A 25,532-nucleotide genomic window follows, 5' to 3' on the forward strand; every position below is an offset into this window, starting at 1 on the left:
TGCACATTACACTTGACCAAATATTTAGGTACAAGGACCACTTCCCAACCTCTGCGTGCCTAAAAAAGGAGGTGTGGCTATGGTGCAATCTGGAAGCCCCCTTTGTTGGGGGTCACTAAATATCTGCCCCTATACTCATAGGAATAAGTACAAGGGTACATTCATAATTTAATGGTGTTCAGATTGAATTTGTTTTTTTTTCTTCTTTTCGGTTTCTTCAGCTGAAGTGACGAAGAATCGAACACGGATGTTTTAAAACAATATTGTCCATGGCATTGGCTACTTAGGGAAATACCCACAGGAGAGACCTCCCCTCCTGAAGAAGGTTGGCTCAGTCTTCAGTCAGGTTACATGCCTTATAGTCATGGCCTGTTCTCCTTCAGGTCCTCTAACCTTATAGAGGGTTTATAAACAAGAATGTGTGAAAGACGATGAGAAACTCTAAGCTGTTCTGCTGCAATGAGCTTGTATTGTTATGGCTGAAGACAAAGGTTGTAAGTAGAGGAGGAAATGGTGCACACCAAATGGTTTTCTAGCCCCTTCCTCAGGCAAACAGTGACGGGTTGCCTTATTAAGGTGCCATGTGCCCTGAAACATTGCTTACACTGTGATAAAGAAGAAGCCCCATCTTGAACACCCCTCTCTATACACTGTGCTGTGCTTCACATACTTTGAATGCCTTGCTCTGAATGCCGTGCTGTGGTTTACATATATACATACATTCTGCATCCCCCCTCTGCCAATCCCTCCACTGGCTTCCACTCGCCCAGAGGATACAATTCAAAATATTAACAGTCACTTATAAAGCCATCCACAACTCCGCCCCCGGCTATATCTCAGACCTTGGTTCAAAATATCACACTAACCGTCCCTTCCGCTCTTCCCAAGACCTCCTGCTTTCCAGCTCCCTCCTCAACTCCTCCCATACTCGCCTCCAGGACTTCTCTAGAGTCTCTCCCATCCTCTCGAACTCTCCTCTCGAACTCTTTACCCCAACCTGTCCGTCTATCTCCCACCTTCCCCGAAGAGACTCATCTCTTCAGTGAAGCCTATCCCACCTCAACCTAACCACTGAACCATGACATTCACAAACAATTCATCCCCACACAGCTACCTCCTCATGTATCACCGGCCCCTCCCTTTTAGATTGTAAGCCCGCATCTTGTCTTGAATTGTAATGTGATTGTAATGTCCTCCTTATATTGTAAAGCGCTGCGCAAACTGTTGGCGCTCTATAAATCCTGTATAATAATAACAATAATAATAATAATCCTGAACACTCCGCTCTTTATTGACATATAATTTGACAAACACAATTCAAATCACTAATTATTTTTCTGAATTGCGGAATTCCACCTCGTTCAGTGGTCAGGTGTTCCTTTTCAAGGTAATCGGCATGTTTGACGATAGAGGATAAAAACCTTTGTTCTGGGGGAACATCTCACATTCCATTCTGCAGATTTCAGAAATAATAAGGATGCATCGATACCAAGTACAATACTCGGTACAGGTACAAGTACAGATACCTTTCGAGTTTCAAAACTAGAAGAGAGAAAAATAAAAAAGTTAGGAGGCGGCTGTCATTTGTAAGGAGCACACGGAGCTCCCGGGATTTCTACATCTCTGTTATAATGTATGATTTTGTTTTAATAAATATAAAAAAAGGGACGCACCGATACCAGTTTTGCGAGTACGAGTACTGATACATGTTTGTTTAGTGTCATGTGACAGCTTTCCTAAAATAATACAGACTAATGATTTCAGGACAGTGGTGGAGCGCCAGAGTCCGGTCCCAGCTGCAACCGCTGCAACACTGGTAGTACTCATGAAAATGCCAAGTATCGGCACTGGTACTCGAAAAGTATCTGTGCATCCCTAATAAATAAATACCTTTGCTGTATTTTACACTTTATATAAAACAAGAACATAATACAATGATGCGTGCCCCTAAAAGCAGATGTAAATGCCACTTCAGGTTTGTGCTGTTACAATAAATTAGTTTGAAGTTGCAATCTGAAATAATTATGATGGAGCAGGAAAAAAATGAAACCAATGAACCAGTTGGCCAAGTCCAACAACATTTACAGGGTTATTCGCAGAAGGGTGAAGAGTTTGGAGAAGGGAACAGTCTAGGACAACATCGCTGAACTGGAAAGTGAGCTGAATTGGATAATTTTTTCACATCAGCGATGTTGTCCTAGATTGTTCACTTCCCCTGCCGTCTCCAAACTCTTCACCCTTCTGAGAATAACCCTGTTATTGATTTTGATGGCAATCCAAAGACCATTAGAGATGATTCTGAGACAAGGATATCAAAATGTAGTTTGAACGTCACACTCCCAGCTAGTGAAGGAATATTCTGCTTTGACTCTCCTAAATTTGTAGGAAGATTATCATCTGTATGGCCCTAACCTATGACCACACAGGGACTCATATACACAGATGCATGCACTACACACACTTACACAAAAAAAGGTTGAACTCGATGGATCTGAGTCTTTATTCAACCTCAAATACTATGTAACTTTGTATTTTATACTTTATATAAATTAAGAACATAATGCAGTGATGCTGTGTCGGACTGCACCGTCACTGATGCGGGCCCCTAAAAGCAGATGTAAATGCCACTTCAGGTTTGTGCTGTTACATTCAATTAGTTTGAAGTTGCATCCGGAAATAATAATGATGTAGCAAGAAAAAAATTAAACCAATGAACCAGTTGGCCAAGTCCAACAACATTTACAGGGTTATTCGCAGAAGGGTGAAGAGTTTGGAGAAGGGAACAGTCTAGGACAACATCGCTGAACTGGAAAGTGAGCTGAATTGGAGAATTTTTCCAAATCAGCTATTTTTGCCTAAATTGTTCACTTCTCCAAACTCTTCAACCTTCTGGGAATAACCCTGTTATTGTTTTTGATGGCAATCCAAAGACCATTGGAGATGATTCTTAGACAAGGATATCAAAATTTAGTTTAAACTTCACACTCCTGCCCAGTAAAGGAATATTCTGCTTTGACCCTCCTAAATCTGTAGGAAGATTATCATCTGGCCCGGTGTCAGAGCATTGTAGTTTATATACAAGTTTGTAGTTTCTGTTGTGTAATGTCATGGCTAATGTTCAGAATGTGACTCATGCAGGTAATGTAGCAAATTTATAAAGAAGTTACACCAATTCTACACTGGGAAGATGATATCCCCATTTCACCATTATTTTTACCTCGGTAAATATTGTTTTCTATTTAGAAATTGTCCCTGAGAATTATTTTCATATTTTGATTGACAGTAGAAATTATCTAATAAAGGATACAATTTAATAAACCTGAATTGATTATCATGACTTTTCTTTTTAGTCATTGAAGATATATAAAAAAATCTGCATCACTCTAAATCACAAAAAAATGCATCAAAATCTCAAAAGAGGGCAACTGGAAGAGGAACGTTCCTTAGATTCCTCCATTTGTTTTTATTTGCATGTTTCCTGTTTTTTGTTTTCTTTCATTGTGTTTCCATGTTGCTCAGTTGGCCCACATCTCACCACTTTCTATTGTCCCATCAAAACTTTCCATTTCAAACTTCAGTAAATATGAAGAACTTTGACTTTAAATGTACTCAGTTATCAGTAGGACGATGTTGTGTGTCGCTAAGGGATGAGTCCACTCAGTTGAAGCTTTAATTTCTGTAGGGATTCATTTTCCCGAGGAGACGTGTTATAGACGGATACTCCTGTGAGCTCCGGGGACATTTCTGTATTATAAATATACGAATGTGCGGCTAATAAAAATGTATTGTGGCCAGAAATGTCACACAGGTTTTCTGTTACATTTCTTATTATATGTGTCTCCACATCTGACCTGCTGCCCTTCAAGAAAAACTCTCCCCTATCGCTCTTCCAACAGCACTGACCTCTGCCAGGGGTATCAGAGACAAAATCAGGGAAAGGACTGAAACAAAGAGAATTTCATCAGTCTGGAAATTCAGAGGTTTGCTTTTCATTTTTTTATATTGGGGGGAATCCAGCACATATGGTGAGCGCTTAAGGACCAGTCATGAAGCTGTTTTCACATAACAAAGGACAGACTTTTATTAACTCCAAAGGCAGAAAAAGGAAATCCAACAGAAATAGCTTTCTTCAGCATACATATCAGCTCACCAATCACAGGTTATCCCATTCAGTGTCCCAGTCCCAGGACCTTACTGTTTTCCTCAACAGGATCTCTTCGGGAATACTCTGTGCTCTTTGAGCAGCTTTCAGCAGCCTTTGATTTCACACCCACACACCTTGGGTGCCTGGCTCTCTCAGCCTATCTTCCAGCCCCCTAGACTCTTCCTTGTTTGCCTTCAGCGCACACAAAACCACCTGGCTCCACTCTGGCTCTGGACACAACCTGTCCCTCATCCCAGCAGGAGCCCTCGTGTGCCACAGGCCCTCTCGGCCTCTCCAGCTCAGTGTCTCCCACGCCACACCAAAAAAAACCCTTGAGCTCTGGTCTGGGCTCTTAATGAGGCTGCTCTCAGCCACCTGATGACTGGCAACACCTGACCCCAGGACTGGAGATTTCATCCCACCCAGAACACTAAGAGATCTCCAGAGATCCAGATCCCAGCTACAATCCGGAAAAACTGGAAGAAACTGAAAGGCCGGCTTCTTCTCTGTGAATCTATTAATATTCTGGAACCTCTCAGCCCCTCTGGCTGAGAGTCCTGGGTGTCTGTGTTGCCAGCATCTTGCATGGCATTGCCACGCACCGCCACATCAGTCATTATTGTTTATACATCTCGTACGGCCTAATTGTAGCAATTCTATGAAAATTAATTTACATGTATGTTCTGTGTATATATATATATAATGTGGAAAACTTTAATCTCATTGTTAACATGTCTTTTGTCTTTTAGGATGCCGGTCAGATAAACAGACACATTTGTTATCAGGTCCAAACCTAGCGCACATTTTATATTATATCTGCATTTCCTGAATAAAATATTTTATTTATTATTTATAATATTTCTATAGTAAAGTACTGATATATGAAAGACATCACGTCACTTCCTATTTCAGGGTTTATTATTTTCCATGTGAATTGTTCAGATAGAAGGGGGTAGCTAACCCTGTCTGTACTGTGCTGGCTCGTTTCTTTATAATTTGTACAGTAGATTTGAACGCTGCCTGTCCTAAGAAAGACTTAAAGGAATACAACCCTGGCTTCTGCATTGTATGTTAATGAAGTTAACGAGAGAAGCACAATCCACACATTTCAGTCCCAAGTCACTGTGAAGGTGCTCAGGAAAACATGGATTCAGCCATTATTCCTGCTGCAACAAAACATCTAACAGGTAAGAAATCTGTTTTAAAAAATATGTTTTCGGTATGCTGTGTGAATGGGAAAACAGAACAAACATACAGAGGGGTTTTCTCAAATGTAACTGCAAAAGTGGAAATAAACTTATAGTGAAAAAGTATTTTTCAGTTTTGGATGGTGATGAGAAGTCTAAGAACTCCTGTCAGGTTGTTGCTGCAATCCATTGATCTGTTAGAGAGACTTACTCTCATTTCTGTCCCAGTGACAATGGAATTACCGCACAGGAAGTGAGACAAAATCTGCAACAGGGACACAGACAGAAATGTAAGTGAGACTGAGGACTGACCCCTCACCTACTCCACTAAAAAGAGGAATTAAGTTCTTCAGGGTTGCAGAGTTTCCCAGAATTAAAGGTGTATTTATTCGCACAGCCGTTCATCCAGCCGTCTCCGGGTATTTTTACTTTTCTTTTCAGCTCAAATATCCAATCAGGAATATACCACATTGTGGCCACTAGATAAAGCTGTGAGGCTCAGGAAAAATGACTTCATTCCTCTGCTCCTCAGATCCATTCAGGGAAGAACATATGCTAATAAAGTTAATTTTGGCCTCCATTCTCACAGAGAAAACAGACATGGAGTTTGTATGATGACTTATTTTAGAACTCACCCCCACCCCCCCTACCGCTCACTGTCTGCAATGTATCCTCAGATAACAGTATAAACCTGTCAGGGTGCTAACTCTTCCCTTCTCTATACAAAACTAAGAAAAACATCATTGCATTTAGACTTACACTTTAACCACCTCCTGACCGGCCGTTGTACTCTGGCCGGGAGCTTCTATGGTGTAACAGGCCTTCAAAAGATGCCTGTTAGCCCCGCCCACTCTTGCACGCCGCATAGGGCACGTGAGCGGGAACCTGCCAAAATTTCAAAACAGGCAGCGATGCCTTTCTACATATAAGTGATCTGCCGGCTATAGAGCCGACGGTTCGCTTGTATACCATGCCGTTCTGTGTGCCCCCTTCCCGTTTGTCCCAAGCTCCGCTGTGCCCGGTGCGAGCCCAGGACCAGCTCAGTGGCTCTGTGACAGGGGATCAGAGGGAGGTCGGTACACGACCTCCCTCCGATCCCCTCTCCGGTGTCAGAATGCGGAAGTGATGTATACTACATCACTTCCGCATTCTTGCGTCACTCTCCAGCTTCTTTGGGGGGCCCAAGGTGACATTAGGGGTCTTGGAGACCCCTGATGTCTCCATAAAGAGGACCTGTCACATCCTCTTTGCTATCACATAGGGTGGTTTCTTAACCCCCTATGTGATAACAATAAAGATAAGTGGGGGAAAAAAATAGGGAAAAAAATAAAAGTCAGACATGAAAAATAATTTAAAAAACAACAAAAAATTCCAAAAAGTCCCCACCCATACATACAAGCGTGCAAACATGTGACGGGTGCTCATACAAGTGAAAAAAGACGATTGCGCCCGTTACCCCGCACATGTTACATATTGCCACGAACGTCGCAGTGAGAGCAATAGTTCTCGGGCCATCAATCACTGATAACAATAAACTGATGAGTGGTCAAAGCTTTTAAAGTGTTGCCTGCGGCCGATTTTGGGTGTAGTAGTTTCTTGCGATTTTGCGGGTGAGCGCAATTTTAAGGCTTGACATGTTTGGTGTCTATCTACTCGACATGACCCCAACTTTGATATTTTAATAAATGTATTATAACATAAAATAACCCCCCCCCCGAGTGGGGATTAAATACAACCAAAAGAAAGCTCTCTCTGTCCCCAAAAAAATTGTATGAAATTCCTTTCAGTACAGCGTTGTATGACGGAATAAATGTCAGTCAAAGTACTGCAGCGCTGAATACTGAAACATGCCCGGGACAGGAAGGGGGTCTAAACACTGCAGTCAGCAAGGGGTTAAAAGGCCACATTAGGATTCCTGAATTGCATGTTTAGGTTTTTTATAGGTTATTACAGGTCTCTGATCATGTTTTTTTTTACAGAAATAGTTTTTATTGAGGAAGTTTCATAGAAACATCCTTATAAGACACATGTAAGTACATAAAACAAAAAACAAACAGAAAATCTCGCAGTCCTAGGGCTATACAGATCCCAATAGAACTTCCACCACATAACATGTAAGACATGCAAGCAGGGGCGTAACTAGAAATCACAGGGCCCCATAGCAAAAAATGTATGGCGCCCCCGTGATTTCTAGTTATACCCCTTGCAGAGCCCACTCAAGATCCCACCTGAGGGTGAACCTGCAGAGCCCACCATAGTCTCTCTATGGTAAGCTCTGCAGGGTCACCCTCAGATGGGCTGGTCGCACTCCTTACCTGTCCGCCTCCTACCTCCACGGTCGCTGATGTGCCCCGCCTCATCCATCGCAGGGCCAGCCTCCTTCTTCGTTACCAAGCCCCACCTACTCCCCTGCTGCCGAACACAGGCCCCGCCTCCTCCTCCTCCACTGCCGGGTCCAGCCTGCTCCAGCGCCGCTGCTGGCTCTCATTGACTCCCGCTGCTGCACAGATTACTGTCAGTGATCTGAACAGCGGCGTGTTCGTCTTCAGCCGCCAGTGAAAGCCACCAGCAGAGGATCCCATAGTGACCCAGGGGGCACGCACGGCATCCGGCCCCACTGTGCCCCGGGCCCCATAGCGGCCACCTGGGTCGCTATGGTGATTGGTACGCCACTGCATGCAAGTCATTAGTATACAGCAGAATCAATGAATGAGGCATATAAGGGTCCTTTCCACTGTATAGGAAACGTTGCCACCTCCCCGAGGGACCTACAATGGCCCCACGTTGGGACGGGGGGGCGCATCTCGGGGTACTAAACTTCAAACTGGTGGTAGGGTACCCACAGGAGTGGAGGGCTGAAGGAGCCACAAGCAACATATCACGACAGACAAACATAAAAGGAGGAGAAAGAGGGAAGAGGAGGTGGTAAAGTGTTAGGGAAGGAACAAAGTCCCCCTGTTTGCTGGATTGGAACCCAATAGCAGGGAACAATCCCAGAAGGAGAGTCCAAAATCCAAAATGCGATGTCAGAGTACAGTCCGGGTCGAGGCAGGCAGCGAGTATCATAAATGGTGAGGCAAGCCAGGGGTCGATAACCAGGAGATCCGAATAGCAGGGAAGGGAGGCAGGAAACAGGAAACAGGAAATGAGGCGTTGTAGCTGCTTAGGGAATGGCAGAATAACTCAGCAGCAAAAGGGTCACAGGTTGCAGGTTACAGGTCACAGGGCTCAGGACGCAGTCCTGAACCCTTCCTTGCAGCCAGTTCCTGGATCCTGAGCCCTGACACCTGCTTTGTAGTTCCCAGCCCTGTTCCCGTTTGCTGTTCCCTCTGGCTGTAGGTGTGTTTTTCGTTCTATTAGAGTTTTGTTATTTACTGCTTGTGTTAGCTTGTGGGTGTTGGTGGGGTTGTTGTGTTTTCCTGTTTGCTGCAATAAACTGTGTGCCTATAACCCTATCCAGTGTGGTCAGACTAATTTGGCCATCCTGCGTGGGTACCTGCATGCGGTGTGGGGACACCCACGCACGGTACCCTGACAGAGTGTCCATGCTCCTGTCTGATCCGTGGAAAGGTAACCACTGAATCCCCTGCGGGCACACTACCGCAGACCCAATGGTGACAGAGGCACAGGGAATCCCTCTCCTCAGGGGCCAAGCGCATTTACTATCCGGCGCAGGCGCGCCTCGGTACTCCGCCCCATCACGATCGAGCAGTCGCCTTAAAGCCGCTGCTCACTAATTGATCAGCGTCCTACTGTTGGTTGTAGCAGGACGCTGATCAATCAGTTGTCTTACTTGCCTCCCATCCGGACCGAATATCCCAGGACAACGCACCTCCTTCTGAGTCTCCCTGCTAGATAGAGACTCCTCACTAACCACAAGTATATGGGCTAGGACCCATCTGATACTGTGGATTCTAGAGAGCACTTGAACTCCATTGACTTTGCATGTTAGCCATTACTGTTGCTAATAGCCATTAGCCTGCTTGATATAGCTGTTGTGCTGAACTTCATGGACTTTGCATGTTAACTACTACTACTGCTAATAGCCATTAACCCTGCTTGATATAGCTGTTGTGCTGAAGGCCAGGAAGACTGCCTAACTTTTTATGAGACTACCATCTCCATTTGTCCCAGACTGGAGGTTCCAGCATTTACCATAGCCACTTAGATAACCTTTGATTGTCTGTGTTCCCCACCTCTACACACGGGGTATGATGTGAAGCAGCTCCCTCTGCAGCAGCTTGCCTCTACAAATACAGGGCACCAGAGACCGAGCTGCATAACTGATCCCCGTCCTTCCACCTGGAAGGCATACTCCGCAGTTGAGATCCACATACATACACTGAGAAGCAAGGCTTTACAGTCGGTACGTTACTCCATGTGTTCTGGTCCTGTAATAAGCTACGTACTTATTGGAGTATGATCTTTCGGGCTCTCAGCCAAATCCTAGGTCAGAGACTGACCCCCTAAACCTGAGCTTGCCATCCTAAGCTTGGGAATAGAGTGTGTGCCTTCCCCGTACCGAGTGATAGCTACTCACGTAATTACTAGTCGCCAAATTGTTGATAAAGAGAAATTGGCAATCTGCTAGGACACCTAAAGTGAGCGAGGTGCGAGGAGTTGGTTCATATTCATGACAACTATGAGCGGATTCTGGCGCACCGCCACTCCAATCTATTCGATAAAATCTGGCTGCCACGGCCCACTTGGTATTTGAAGTCTACATGGTACAATACACATTGAGATCCTATTATCCTTTCATACACTGACATTTTTTCCTTCTTTTTTTTTTTCTTTAAGCTGAACTGTTTTAACCTGCCTTGGTTTAATTGATTTTGTCCTTGTAACATCGTTGCACTGGTATGTTCTCTGGGCTCTTCGCATGTCTGAGCATATCTGTCATGTTTCTTGTTGACTTATGCTACCAAAACACAACATTTTGATATTTTGTTGCAGAATTTCTATATTGGATACTTTAGATTGCCATACATCAAGTCCTACAACATACTGAAGAGGAGAATTGTGTTTTCTGTATTAATCTCATAATTAAAAAGTATGAATGAATATATAGCAATGGGGAATCAGACAATTCTGAATGAATTATTTCTCTCTGGACTGTCCGATATTCCGGAACTTCAGCTCCCTCTCTTCCTCTTCTTCCTTCTCATCTACCTTCTAACAATAACATGGAATTTGCTGATCATCGTCCTCATAGTCACTGACTCTCGCCTCCATACCCCTATGTATTTCTTCCTTGCAAACTTGGCCAGTTTGGACCTCTGTTGTTCTTCAGTCACCGTCCCACGAATGTTATTTGACCTTCTCACCCAGAGTAGAAAGATTACCATAACGGCTTGTATATCCCAAGTCTTCTTCTTTATGTTCTTTGCAACCTCTGAGATTTTTCTGTTGGCTGTCATGTCCTATGATCGGTATAATGCCATTTGTCGGCCATTACATTACATACAGATTATGAACTGGAAAGTGTGTGTACGATTGGCATCCATTGCATGGTGTCTCGGTTCTTCCTATTCTTTAGTTCACACACTTTGTGCCTTAAAACTAACATTCTGTGAATCAAATATTGTAGAAAGTTTCTTCTGTGACCTTCCTCAGTTGTTTCAGATCTCCTGCAGTGACATCCTGATCAACATTCTGCTCATCTTTGTCTTGGGATGCTTCCTTGGAGCTGGTTGTATAACACTGACCATCTTTCCCTATGTCTATATATTCAAAACTGTCCTGAAAATACAAGTTAGAGGTAATAGGAGTAAAGTTTTCTCTACGTGTTCCTCTCACCTGACAGTGGTCTTCATATTTTATTTCTCAGGCCTTTTTAATTATCTTCGCTCAGGCACTAATAATCACTATGCTGCTGACAAAGTGGTGTCCGTCTTTTACACCGTGATTGTTCCTCTCCTCAACCCTCTGATATACAGTCTGAGGAACCAGGATTTCAGGAAGATCTTCCAAACAAAATTCAGAACATATCTTAGCTTAACCCTGATTTGTAGATCTTAAAAAGACGTAGAAGTACTTTACTTTCTCCATTGGGGAGATATCCCTTTACCCCCCCCAAAACATGACAGGAAGTGAGAAATAATTTCTCCAAAGTGATAGGAAGACTAGAGGCCACCATCTAGTCTTCTTCTCAGTCAGAGTGGTAACATTTTGGAACTCGCTGACACAAGAAGTGGTATCTGCAGAGAGTATTGAATCATTCAAAAATCTATTAGATACCTTCCTCAGAGACCGGAACATACAGGAGTACAGGTACACTTATAACCTAAAACCACACATGGACTCATATACACACATGCACGCACTACACACACACTTAAACAGAAAGGTTGAACTCGATGGATCTGTGTCTTTATTCAACCTCAAATACTATGTAACTTTGTAACTACCGTGTTTCCTAAAAAATAAGACACTGTCTTATATTTTTTGTGGCTCAAAAAAACACACTAGGTCTTATTTTTGGGGTAGGTCTTTTTTTTTTTTAATGTATAACAATCCAAAGTTAATGCAAATCCAAATGAAATAATCCAAAATGGCAAAGTTAAGAATCGGGTGATCAGGGCAATCAGGGTGCCGTACCTTTCCATGAGCAATTGGCAATCGGCGTATGCGGCTCTGCTCCCTGCGCTGCCGCCTCGCTTCCTCTAGCGTTGATTCTCTCTTCAAGTTCCCCCTTATGCCACCACCGGTCCTGGGAATGGTCACAACTAGGTCTTCTTTTCGGGTTAGGTCTTATGTTTTAGCAATTCCCAAAAATGGTACTAGGTCTTAATTTCGGGGTAGGTATTATTTTCGGGGAAAACAGGGTATGTATTTTATACTTTATATAAAACAAGAACATAATACAGTGATGCATGCCACAATAGGCAGATGTAAATGCCAATTTAGGTTTGTGCTGTTACATTACATTAGTTGGAATTTGCATCCGGAAATAATTATGATGGAGCAGGAAATAACATGAAACCAATGAACCAGTTGGCCAAGTCCAACAACATTTAATGTTATGTAGATGGCAATCCAAAGAACATCGGAGATGATTCTGAGACAAGGATATCAACATTTAGTATGAACTTCACACTCCTGCCCAGTGAAGGAATATTCTGCTTTGACCCTACCAAATTTGTAGGAAGATTATCACCTGTTGGGCCCGGTGTCAGAGCATTGTAGTTTATATACAAGTTTGTAGTTTCTGTTGTGTGATGTCATGGCTCATGATCAGAATGTGACTCAACCAGGTGATGCAGCAAATTTATAAAGAAGTTACACCAATTTTACACTGGGAAGATGATATCCCCATTTCACCATTATTTTAACCTCGGTAAATATTGTTTTCTATTTACAAATTGTCCCTGATAATTATTTTCATATTTTGATTGACAGTAGAAATGATCTAATAAAGGATACAATTTAATAAACCTGAATTAATTATCATGACTTTTCTTTTTAGTCATTGAAGATATATAAAAAAATCTGCATCACTCTAAATCACAAAAAATGCAATAAAATCTCAACACAGGGCAACTGGAAGATGAACGTTCCTTAGATTCCTCCATTTGTTATTATTTTTATGTTTCCTGTATTTTTCTTTCTTTCAATGTGTTTCCATTTTGCTCAGTTGCCCCACATTTCACCTCTTTTTATTGTCACATCCAAACTATCCATTTTAAACGTCAGTAAAATGAAGAAATTCAACTTACATTTACTCAGTTATCAGTAGGACAATGTTGTGTGTCGCTGAGGGATGAGTCCACTCAGAGGAGGCTTTAATTTCTGTAGGGATTCATTTTCCCGAGGAGACGTGTTATAGACGGATACTCCTGTGAGCTCCGGGGACATTTCTGTATTAATAAAAATGTATTGTGACCAGAAATGTCACACAGGTTTTCCGTTACATTTCCTGTGTTCTATTATAATAATGTGATGTGTCTCCACATCTGACCTGCTGCCCTTCTAGAAGAAACGTCCCCTATCCCAGTTCCAACAGCGCTGACCTCTGCCGGGGGTATCAGAGACAAAATCTGGGAAAGGACTGAAACAAACAGAATTTTATCAGTCTGGAAATTCAGAGGTTTGCTTTTCAATTTATTTGTATTCAGTCATTATTGTTTATACATCTCGTATGGCCTAATTGTAGCAATTCTATGAAAATTCATTTACATGTATGTTCTGTGTATATATATATATATAATGTGGAAAACTTTAATATCATTGTTAACATGTCTTTTTAGTCTTTTAGGATGCCGGTCAGATAAACAGACACATTTGTTATCAAGTCCAATCCTAGCACACATTTTATATTAATAATCTATTAAAACGGATTTCCTGAATAAGATATTTTATTTATTATTTATATTATTTCCATAGCAAAGTGCTGATATATTAAAGACATCACGTCACTTCCTGTTTCAGGGTTTATTATTTTCTGTGTGAATTGTTCAGAGGATAAAACAATGTAATAAAGATTTGCACATGATACAAAGAGTTTGTATTGATATTTGTACATCTTTGTGTTATTATGTAAAATTTAGCAACGTTGAAACATTGGGGGTGATTTACTAACCTAAACACACGCACGCACCAGGTGCGTGTGATTTTCACACAGCAAAACATATTTATCAACCAAAAAGTCTCTAAAAGCATATTTCCACTAATGCCATATATGGAAAAATCATGCACATGATGCATATATAATGCTGCTTCACAGTTTAGACAAAAATGGTTAGCTCATGCATTTACATTCCTGCATTCATCAACGCAAGCAACACAACATAGAGCTAATTTACACAACATCACCTTGCAAATTCATGCAGGGCTTTGCACAACACAACTGCTTGGTGTGTACACACTACAAAGGTGTTTAGATTCCACCCATAGATCATGCTGGGAGGGAACACACTACAGAGGTGTATACATGTTTGTGGTGTGTTTATAATAGAAAAATTGAGGATTCAAGTCCTGTGTGACGGCACTCTCCTGAGGGATGGGGTTTTTTTTTGGTTCTGACTTTCTCAGAACTTTTAGTTGAGTGGGGGCTGCGTGGAGGAGGATGGTGTTGAGATGGGGGTGGCGTGCGGCTTCAGTTCGAAGTGGACCGGGGTGTCCACTTGGTAAGGGTGCAAAACAGAAAAAAACAACAAAGTCTGAGGCGCAACTACCCTTGGAGTTGAACAGGTGAGAGTATAGCGGGAGTTACACGGGCTGGGGCATGCAGGTTAAATGCTGCCCGAGAAGCAGTTTCGTAGATATTTTTCACTCTGCAATGTGATCAATATCAGGGGTGGAGGGAGAAATAAAAACAAAAAACAAAAGAGGTGCACATGAAAATGGAGGCAAGTTGAACGGTGTGTGGTGCATATATCAACTCACCGCAAGGTTCTTGGGGAAGTGTAGTCATCAACGACGGGGTTCCTGTTGGAGGCAGCGTCCGGCGGACTCTTCTGGGACTGGGTGCAGGGACTTCAGATGCCGGGTCGGGGTGCAATTTTGTCAGATGCTTGTGTGTGGGACGTGCTGCTGGGCTGCTGGACTGCTGGGGTGGGTTGCGATGGCTCGGGTCACGTTGTTTCGGCGGAGCTGGAGCGTCTGGTCTGGTGGCGGCTGGTGGACGTCAAACACGTCCTGTGTTTGAGGAAATCTGGTTCGCTGGCGGGTGGGGGGTGCCGATCGCGTCCTGTGTTGGATACGGAGCTTGCGGTGCGGGCAGTGGCTCTCTGTACGAGGTGGATGAGTGACGAGGTGCGCAGGCGCCGCCGAGCGACGGCGGTCGCGTTGGTCCAAAAATGGATAGGACGCTTGTGGTAGTCTAGGCAACGCGTTTTGAAGATCACGTCTTCTTTATCAAGCCAGGGTAGGCTAGTAAATCAACCCCTTTGTGTCTTTTTATGCTGCAACAAATACTAAACAATGCACAAAACTAATTTACATTTTACATAAATAAAGTGTATTTCCACTTTCACAGCCAAACTGGGATAACACCTCTGTTATATTTGTTACATGTCTTCATTCACATCTCATAAGCCACAATAAATGCGTCTTGCAGTTTAAATTGTTTTTACCTGGGTCAGGGTTTCGACTTGGCTTCTTAAGGGTTCACATTTTTACTTGTTTCTCCTTCTTTGTAATGTTAGAAGGGGGTAGCTAACCCTGTCTGTACTGTGCTGGCTCATTTCATTATAATTTGTACAGTAGATTTGAACACTGTCTGTCCGAAAAAAGACTTAAAGGATTACAACCCTGGCTTCTGCATTGTATGTTAATGAAGCTAATGATAGAAGCACATCCACACATTTCAGTCCAAAGCCACTGTGCAGGTGCAACAAAACATCTAAAAGGTACAAAATTTGTTTAAAAAAAAATGTTTTCGGTATGCTGCGTGAATGGGAAAACAGAACAAATATACAGAGGGGTTTTCTCAAATGTAACTGCAAAAGTGGAAATAAACTTAAAGTTTCTGACAAGACAAAATTCATTTTTCCGTTTTGGAATGTGATGAGAAGTCTAAGAACCTTGTCTGGTTGTTGCTGCAATCCATTGATCTGTTAGAGAGATTTACTCTCATTTCTGTCCCAGTGACAATGTAATTACCGCACTAAAGGTGAGACAAAATCTGCAACAGGAACACAGACAGAAATTCAAGTGAAACAGAGGACTGACCCCCCTCACCTACTCTACTAAAAAGAGAGAAAATGTTTCTCAATGTTGCAGCATTTCCCATAATTAAAAATGTATTTATTTGTAGAGCCGTTCATCTAGCAAACTCCGGGTATTTTATATTTTCTCTTCAAGACAAATATCATATCAGGAAAATACCACATTGTGGCCACTAGATAAAGCTGTGAGGCTCAGGAAAAATGACTTCATTCCTCTGCTCCTCAGATCCATTCAGGGAAGAAAATATGCTAATAAAGATCATTTTATGAATTCAGCTCCACCTTACTGTCTGTAATGTATCTTCAGATAACAGTATAAACCTGTCAGGGAGCTAACTCTTCCCTTCTCTAACCAAAACTAAGCAAAAAATCATTGTGTTTGGACACACACTCTAAAAGGTGACATTATTGCATGTTTAGGTTCTTTAAATGCTATTACAGGTCAGGAATCAGGAGCCATTGAGGGGAATTTATCAAAACTGGGGCAGCAGAATCTGCAGCAGATTTGTACTGCAACCAATCAGCTTCTCTGTCTCATTTTAAAATCTTACCTGAGCAAACTGAAAAGAGATGCTGATTGGTTGCCATGAGCAACTGCTCTACATTCTGTCTACTCCAGTTTTGATAAATTCCCCCCTTTATCTCAGTGTCCTGTATAAGTATATGTGTTGTTTCAAGTCTCAGCCTCCCCTTGAGATCAGTAGAAGATATTCTTATCTCCAGACTGAATATTGTCCTGTGTAGTAATTATTACTTTTAAAATATTTTATTTTTTAATGTAATTTAGGGTCCTGTTACTATGGCCGGGACTCCCAGAACCACTATACACCAATGAACATAAAAAGTCAGATTATTATTTCTGATGCGGCAGCACACACTGACTTCTCTCTGCATCTCGGTGATTTGATCAATGTCGGAGATTTCTGATCAGGTTTTGTAATATTTGGCATTGCCGATAGAAATTAGAAACTGGTTCATGTCTTGTTGAGGATACATTTTGATATTTTGTTGCAGAATTTCTGTATTGGATACTTTAGATTGCCATACATCAAGTCCTACAACATACTGAAGAGGAGAATTGTGTTTTCTCTATTAATCTCATAAATAAAAAGTATGAATGAAAATATTGTAATGAGGAATCAGACAATTCTGAATGAATTATTCCTCTCCGGACTGTCCGATATTCCGGCTCTTCAGCTTCCTCTCTTCCTCTTCTTCCTTCTCATCTACCTTCTGACATTAATCTGGAATTTGCTGATCATCTCCATCATAGTCAGTGACTCTCACCTCCACACTCCTATGTATTTCTTCCTTGGGAACCTGGCCAGTTTGGACCTCTGTTTTTCCTCTGTCACCGTCCCACGAATGTTATTTGACCTTCTCACCCAGAGAAGAAAGATTACTATAACGGCTTGTATAACCCAAGTCTTCTTCTTTATATTTCTTGCCCCCTCTGAGGCTGTTCTGTTGGCTGTCATGTCCTACGATCGATATACAGCCATTTGTCAGCCATTACATTACACACAGATTATGAATTGGAAAGTGTGTGTACAGTTGGCATCCATTGTGTGGTGTTTTGGTTCTTCCTATTCTTTAGTTCACACACTTTGTGCTTTAAATTTAACATTCTGTGAATCAAATATTGTAGAAAGTTTCTTCTGTGACCTTCCTCAGTTGTTACAGATCTCCTGCAGTGACATCTACATCAACATTCTGCTCATCTTTGTCTTGGGAGGCTTCCTTGTAGCTGGTTCTCTAACACTGACCATCCTGCCCTATGTCTATATATTCAAAACTGTCCTGAAAATACAAGTTAAAGGTAAAAGGAGTAAAGTTTTCTCTACTTGTTCCTCTCACCTGACAGTGGTCTTCATATTTTATTTTTCAGGTTCTTTTGATTTTTTTCGACCAGACACTAATAATCATTTTCCTGCTGACAAAGCGTTGCCTGTCTTTTACACTGTGATTGTTCCTCTGCTCAACCCTCTGATATACAGTCTGAGGAACCAGGATCTTAGAACAGCATTTCAATTGTTTTTTATGAATTTCTTCCAAACAAAATACAGAATTCATCTTAGCTAAACCCTGATTTGTAGATCTTAGAAAGACATAGAAGTACTTTCTCCATTGGGGAGATATCCATTCACCCCCCAAACATGACAGGGAGTGAGAATTCATTTCTCCAAAGTGATAGGAAGTCCCCTCTATGACAGTAGCCACTGAAGTTCCTATATTTAGATTTCTCCTTACTTCTTTCTTCCAGTGTTCTTATTCTGGTGTCAGCTATATAACATTTTGGATTTTTGATTGGCTTTTGACCACAATGCTCCACTGGAACTACTCTACTAATACTCACTAATGACTGCTAAAAACAATGGCCCAAACTCCACTCATTTGGCCTCCAAGGCTCTGCTCTCTCATCGTTCTTATCTATACCTACCAATCTACCTCCTCCTTTCCTCTTTTCATAGGTTCCCTAAAGGCTCTGTCCTCCGACCCCTTCTCTTCTCTATCACCTCCTCCCTTGGTCAGTTGATAACCTTGCCTGGCTTCCAATACCATCTCTTTGCGGATAACATACAAATATATTGCTCCACTCCACAGCTCGCCCCTTTGGTATCCTTGCACATCACTAAATTACTTACTGACATATCAGTCTGGATGTCACACCACTTTATTAAACTCAATCTTTTAAAAAATGTGCTCCTGAGACCCCCCCCCCCCCATTTTTCCCTCCCCCATGCCAAGGTGTAGGTGTCATCCTAGATACTGACTTCACCTTTCAGCTCCAGATCCAATCACTATCAAACACCTGCCACCATTCACCTTCATAACATAACATAATACGCCCCTTCCTGACCAATTAAACTACAAGGCTACTAATCCACTCTCTTGTTTTATCTCGTCTGGAATATTGCAACTCCCTCCTCATTGGACAACCTCTATAACCTCCGCCCCCCTCTGCCAATCCAATGGCTTCCAATCACCAAAGGATACATTTCAAAATATTAGGAGCCACTTACAAAGCCATCCACAACTCTACCCCCAGATATATCTCCAACCTTGTCTCAAAGTATCACCCTAACCGTCCCCTCCGCTCTTCAAAAGACCTCCTGCTTTCCAGCTCCCTCGTCAACTCCTCCTATGCTCACCTCCATGACTTCTCTATAGTCTCTCCCATCATCTGGAACTCCCATACCAACCTGTCCGTCTATCTCCCACTCTGTCTGTCTTTAAACGATCCCTAAAAACTCATCTCTTCATGGAAGCCGATCCCACCTCAAAAGTAAACACTGAACTATCACGTTCTCATATAACTCATTCCCACACAGCTACCACCCTTTGTATTGCTTGCCTTGTAGACTGTAAGCTCTCATGGGCAGGGCCCTCCTAACCATCTTATTTTGAATTGTATTGTAACTGTCATGTCCTTATATTGTAAAGCTCTGCACAAACTGTTGGCGCTATATAAATCCTGAATAATAATAATAATAATAATAATAAATATAGAATTACATGTGTGAACCTTTAAAGTCAGTGAGGGGTTCATTTATATTGTTACATTATAAACCAGTACACCTGTGTTTTTACCAAAATGACAAAGTAAAAGACATGGGATTCCCCTTTATACTCCAACCAGAACCTTATCCAAGTATGAAGCCTGGGTGGTCAGGAAAAGCAACGCAGCGAGCATTCAGCCCCCCTCCCCCCTTTCTTGTCCCATACCAGGCCAAATGGCTTTCCACATTGGGTAGTACTTTGAAAGGGGGAACAGCGTGGAGAACGCCCCCACCCCCTGCCACGTTGCACATTACCCATGGCCAAATGTTGAGGTACAAGGACCACTTCCCCACCTCGTTGTGCCTAAAAAAGGAGGTACGGCTATGGTGCAATCTAGAAGCCCACTTTATTGGGGGTCACTAGATATCTGAACAAAAAAGGGGGGTTGTTACGCTCCTGGAGGTTCAAGCTCCAGATTTGCTCCCTGTAGAGTTAGGTCCGTCTTACCTGATCAATAACCATTATAGGGAAAACAAAACAGACAGGTTCGGTCCACCTACTTAGTGTAGGCGGTCCAAGGGTTAATTTAATGATCGGGACAGACCATGAGTATATAGATTATTTTAAAAAAATATTTATTTAAGTATCAAAAAATTGTAACAGCTACGGCCAAACTCTGTTCGTCGACCAATTAAAAGCGGGATACACGTAAAAATAAGAGACAAGAAAAAATATACAAAGACAAAAAACTTTTTTACAAAAACATCAGAACTGACGGTGGATTTTGTTGCCTTTAGTAGGACTGTCTATGCCCCTTAGTATTGTTACACCTTCGTTACAGCTTGTGGCTACTTCCCAATTAAATATAGAGGTTTGTTTTATTCGTTGGGTAATCTTCCTGTGTGTTATTCACTCGGCCCGTATAATTCAAGTGGGATGCTTTAGTTTTGAAACTCTGTTTCTTTGTGTCAATTCTTTCTAGTAACATGTCGTTTTTCACCCATTGGTTACTAGGGTGTTTATGTTGATATATTGCACGATATTGGCTATTGTCTTTGCATATTTGTTTTTTTGATTAAATCATCCTACTCCAGCTATATTTTCCATTTAGGGTGTTTAGAAGTAAGCAATTTCCTTGTGGAGTTTTCCTTGTGGAGAAGTGAAACAACTCCTGCAAGATACAGAAACATACATGAAACTTAAAGAATCCCCGTTCAAAAAACTGGTTGCAGACTTTAATTTCAAGATTGAAATCGCATATGAAGCGTCACTCCTCACGAGAAAAGAACTGAAATATCTAAAGATAAAACAATTTAACATTCCAACCTTCTACATAATCCACAAAAATCCAAACAACCCACCAGGAAGACCTATCGTCTCAGCGGTGGGAGGACCCCTAGAGAACCTGGGCAAATACCTGGATGCCCTACTCAAAAACATGGTCCAAGAATTACCCTCATATATCCAAGATACCAAAGATGTCCTGAAGAAATTATCAGATATAAAAATAAGAAAAGATATATTGCTAGTAGGAATCGACGTCGAATCACTATATACATCAATACCACATAAATTTGGCATAAGAGCGGTGGAATATTTTCTACAAAAACATCATATGGAGATGGCCCGACAAAACGAATTTATAGTGGAACTTCTGGAATTTGCCCTAGAAAATAACAACTTCCAATTTGATGGGAATATTACAGACAAATAAGGGGCACGGCAATGGGAGCCCCATGGGCCCCCTCCTACGCCTGCCTACATCTAGGCATGTGGGAATCAGAAGTGGCATACAAACATCCACTATACATAGAACATGTACAGGGCTGGTTTAGGTATATAGGTGATATACTGGTACTATGGAAAGGTGACGAAGACCTACTTAAGAACTTCATCTTGGACCTTAACCTAAAGGATATGAATCTAAAGTTCACATTTACATCTAGCAAGGAGCAACTTTCTTTCCTGGACTTGCAGATAGAAAAAGACGAAAAGGAATTAATAACAAAAACATTTAGACCCCGTTCACATTGAGCGATTTATCGCGCGGTAATTCCCGTGATATCGCGGCAAATTACAGCGCGATATCGCGATCCAATGCAATCCAATGGGGCAAAGGGTCCTGCTGTCACGGGTCGTGTGTCGCTACAGCAGGACCCTTTTTGGAGCGGATTTAGCCGCGATTCAAGCTTGCTCAGGCCACGTTCCCACTGCGCGATATGCAAATCGCGCGTTTGGCGCGCGATTTGCATATTGCGCGACATCGCGAGATTTGCCGCGCGATGTCGCGTTCAAGCTTGCATTGAGCAAGCTTGAATCGCGGCTAAATCCGCTCCAAAAAGGGTCCTGCTGTAGCGACACACGACCCGCGACAGCAGGACCCTTTGCCCCATTGGATTGCATTGGAGCGCGATATCGCGCGGTAATTTCCCGCCATATCGCGGGAATTACCGCGCGATAAATCGCTCAATGTGAACGGGGTCTCAATGCAAGCTTGAACGCGACATCGCGCGGCAAATCTCGCGATGTCGCGCGATTTGCATATCGCGCAGTGGGAACGAGGCCTTAGAAAAACAACTGCAGCCAACACCCTATTACACGCAATGAGCCACCACCCTCCATCCCTGAAACAAGGAATTCCTACCGGCCAGTTCATGCGTATCAAAAGGAACTGCAGCAAACAAGAAGACTACAGAAAGGAATCACAAGACCTCTACAGAAGATTCAGAGAAAGGGGCTACCCACATAGAGTATTCAAAAGAAGTAAAAGTAAAGTAAATAACAGAACAAGAACCGAATTATTAAAAGATAAAGAAATTAATGATCAACAAGAAATGAAGAACTACACAAGAATGATTACTAAGTACGGTGCCAAATGGGAAAACCTAAGGAAGATCATGACCAAACATTGGCATATCTTCAAACTATGCCCGACGTTATCTAACATAGTAGGTCCAAGACCCCTACTCACAGCGAGAAGAGCCCCAAACCTAAAGGACACACTAGTCAGCTCAGAATTTAGGCCAAAACAGCCTATTAGGGAATCAACAAAACCAAAAGGTATGTTTCTCATGCGGTAAATGTAGAATCTGTCATCTAGTGGATAAAACAAATACCTTCTCCAACACAGAAGGTACAAAAACCTACAATATACCTTCCTTTATGAATTGTGACACCAGTAAAGTTATATATCAACTAGAATGCCCATGCCATAAATACTACATCGGTAAAACTAAAAGACAACTCCGAATTAGAATCGGCGAACACCTGAACGATATCAAGAAAAGAGACAAGGATAGCCCGATAGCGGTCCACTTCTCAGAAGTACATGGAGGATCACCAGATGGATTAAAAATAAAGGCAATATATGCACTAAACTTGTCCCCACAGAGAGGAGACTTCGATGCCATTCTCCTACAAAAGGAAAAAATGTGGACATACAGGCTAAATACCCTAATACCTAACGGCCTGAACAATGAATTTAATCTAAATGTCTTCCTGTGAAAACTACAAAACACTAATTCCTCCTAAAAAGATCTCTTCTCTGCCAAACAAAATCCCATCTACAAATGACCTCTTTAACTAAAGTACAAAGAACTATACTTAACAAAGGCAACCATGCCCTATACTTACCAGCTATTCGCTCTAACTCTATATGTGCTTTTTAGAAAGGAAAACAAAGAACTGACAGGTATCTAACTAATTAACATACAGCCTTGAGCTATTCAAGGGCTAAATTAGAAGATAGCATACAGGTGAGGACAGACTTCATATACCTCACCACATTACAAACCAGTACGTCCTGACGAAGCCCCTGGGGGAGGGGCGAAACGCGTAGGCGCAGTGTATGCAATGCCTGGACTAACCCCTCACAGAGGAAACACACCGCTTTAAAGTTCTCGGCTCATGACTCTTCCCATCTACTAAACAGATAATATACGGACACTATCTGGATATCCCTGTGCTCTGCAACTCTATTAATGCCCGCACCAAGGATAAAATCTGTGGATGACGGTATTGTCTTTGCTGAAACAACCAAAAAAACATCCCTCCAAACGAAGAGGTAAGCTATACACACAGAGACGACGGAAGCCTGGACATGTGAGTAAGACCATATATTTCATGCACTGAAAATTATTCCTGTATGGATAGACCACACAAAATGAAAACACCCCTATACCCACACAGAAGGTAAGGGAAGACTCACATGATAAACAATGGCTATATAACCACCACGGCTAAAAAACACCTATAAGTATAACCGAATCGCCGAGACTCCACAAGGAAATTGCTTACTTCTAAACACCCCAAATGGAAAATATAGCTGGAGTAGGATGATTTAATCAAAAAAACAAATATGCAAAGACAATAGCCAATATCGTGCAATATATCAACATAAACACCCTAGTAACCAATGGGTGAAAAACTACATGTTACTAGAAAGAATTGACACAAAGAGACAAAGTTTCAAAACTAAAGCATCCCACTTGAATTATACGGGCCGAGTGAATAACACACAGGAAGATTACCCAACGGATAAAACAAACCTCTATATTTAATTGGGAAGTAGCCACAAGCTGTAACGAAGGTGTAACAATACTAAGGGGCATAGACAGTCCTACTAAAGGCAACGAAATCCACCGTCAGTTCTGATGTTTTTGTAAAAAAGTTTTTTGTTTTTGTATATTTTTTCTTGTCTCTTATTTTTACGTGTATCCCGCTTTTAATTGGTCGACGAACAGAGTTTGGCCGTAGCTGTTACAATTTTTTGATACTTAAATAAATATTTTTTTAAAAATAATCTATATACTCATGGTCTGTCCCGATCATTAAATTAACCCTTGGACCGCCTACACTAAGTAGGCGGACCGAACCTGTCTGTTTTGTTTTCACTAGATATCTGCCCCTATACTCATGGGAATAAGTACAAGGGTACATTCGTAATTTAACGGTGTTCAGATTTAATGTAATTGTTTTGGCTGATTTTCGGTCTCTTCGACTGATCGGCTGAGGAATCGAACACAAATGTTTTAAAACAATATTGTCCATGGCACTGTAAACTAAGAGAAATACCCACAGGAGAGACCGCCCCTCCTGAAGAAGGTTGGCTCAGTCTTCAGTCAGGTTACATGTCTGATAGTCATGGCCTCTTCTCCTTCAGGTCCTCTAACCTTATAGAGGGTTTATAAAGAAGAATGTGTGAGAGACGATGAGAAACTCTAAGCTGTTCTGCTGCAATGAGCTTGTATTGTTATAGCTGAAGACAAAGGTTGTAAGTAGAAGAGGAAATGGTGCACACCAAATGGTTTTCTAGCCCCTTCATCAGGTAAACACGGGTTACCTAATGAAGGTGCCATGTGCCCTGAAACATTGCTTACACTGTGATAAATAAGAAGCTCCATCTTGATCATATTATGTGCATGTTGTTACTTTTATTAATAAAACTCTTTTATATTACACAGTGCTGTCTCATCTTCCTTTCATGTCCAGAATAGGTTATTCACTGTATGACTCAGTCTAAATCTTCTAACATTCTACGAAGAGGTAACTAGAGATCTGGATGAAGGGAGGCCGGTGGATGTGGTGTACCTGGATGGAGGCAGGTTGGTGGATGTGGTGTGCCTGGATGGAGGACGGTGGATGTGGTGTATCTGGATGGAGGGAGACCAGTGGATGTGGTGTACCTGGATGGAGGGAGGTTGGTGGATGTGGTGTGCCTGGATGGAGGGAGGCCGGTGGATGTGGTGTACCTGGATGGAGGGAGGTTGGTGGATGTGGTGTGCCTGGATGGAGGTAGGTTAGTGGATGGGGTATATCTGGATGGAGGGAGGCCGGTAGATGTGGTATATCTGGATGGAGTGAGGTCGGTGGATGTGGTATATCTGGATGGAGGGAGGCCGGTGGATGTGGTGTATCTGGATGGAGGGAGGCCGGTAGATGTGCTATATCTGGATGGAGGGAGGCCGGTGGATGTGGTGTATCTGGATGGAGGGAGGCCGGTGGATGTGGTATATCTGGATGGAGGGAGGC

General features: G+C 42.2%; 3 protein-coding genes across 3 annotated transcripts in view; all 3 read left to right on the top strand.

Annotated features, from left to right (window-relative positions):
* Window positions 1-4,909, top strand: part of LOC108801463 (olfactory receptor 146-like) — a 7,850-nt gene extending 2,941 nt beyond the window's left edge. The window contains exon 2 of the mRNA XM_018573349.1: window positions 4,894-4,909. Within this exon, the coding sequence (XP_018428851.1) occupies window positions 4,894-4,909 (16 nt within the window). The remainder of the gene's footprint in view (window positions 1-4,893) is intronic.
* Window positions 4,910-10,404: 5,495 nt separating this feature from the next.
* LOC108801464 (olfactory receptor 146-like) lies at window positions 10,405-11,352 on the top strand. The gene has a single exon (XM_018573350.1). The coding sequence runs from the start codon at window positions 10,405-10,407 to the stop codon at window positions 11,350-11,352; it is 948 nt and encodes a 315-aa protein (XP_018428852.1).
* Window positions 11,353-17,132: 5,780 nt separating this feature from the next.
* LOC108801465 (olfactory receptor 5B12-like) lies at window positions 17,133-18,083 on the top strand. The gene has a single exon (XM_018573351.1). The coding sequence runs from the start codon at window positions 17,133-17,135 to the stop codon at window positions 18,081-18,083; it is 951 nt and encodes a 316-aa protein (XP_018428853.1).
* The last annotated feature ends 7,449 nt before the right edge of the window (window positions 18,084-25,532 follow it).

The sequence above is a fragment of the Nanorana parkeri genome, unplaced genomic scaffold, assembly GCF_000935625.1.
Source record: "Nanorana parkeri isolate BGI_ZX_2015 unplaced genomic scaffold, ASM93562v1 scaffold2344, whole genome shotgun sequence".
NCBI classification, from domain to species: Eukaryota; Metazoa; Chordata; class Amphibia; order Anura; family Dicroglossidae; genus Nanorana; species Nanorana parkeri.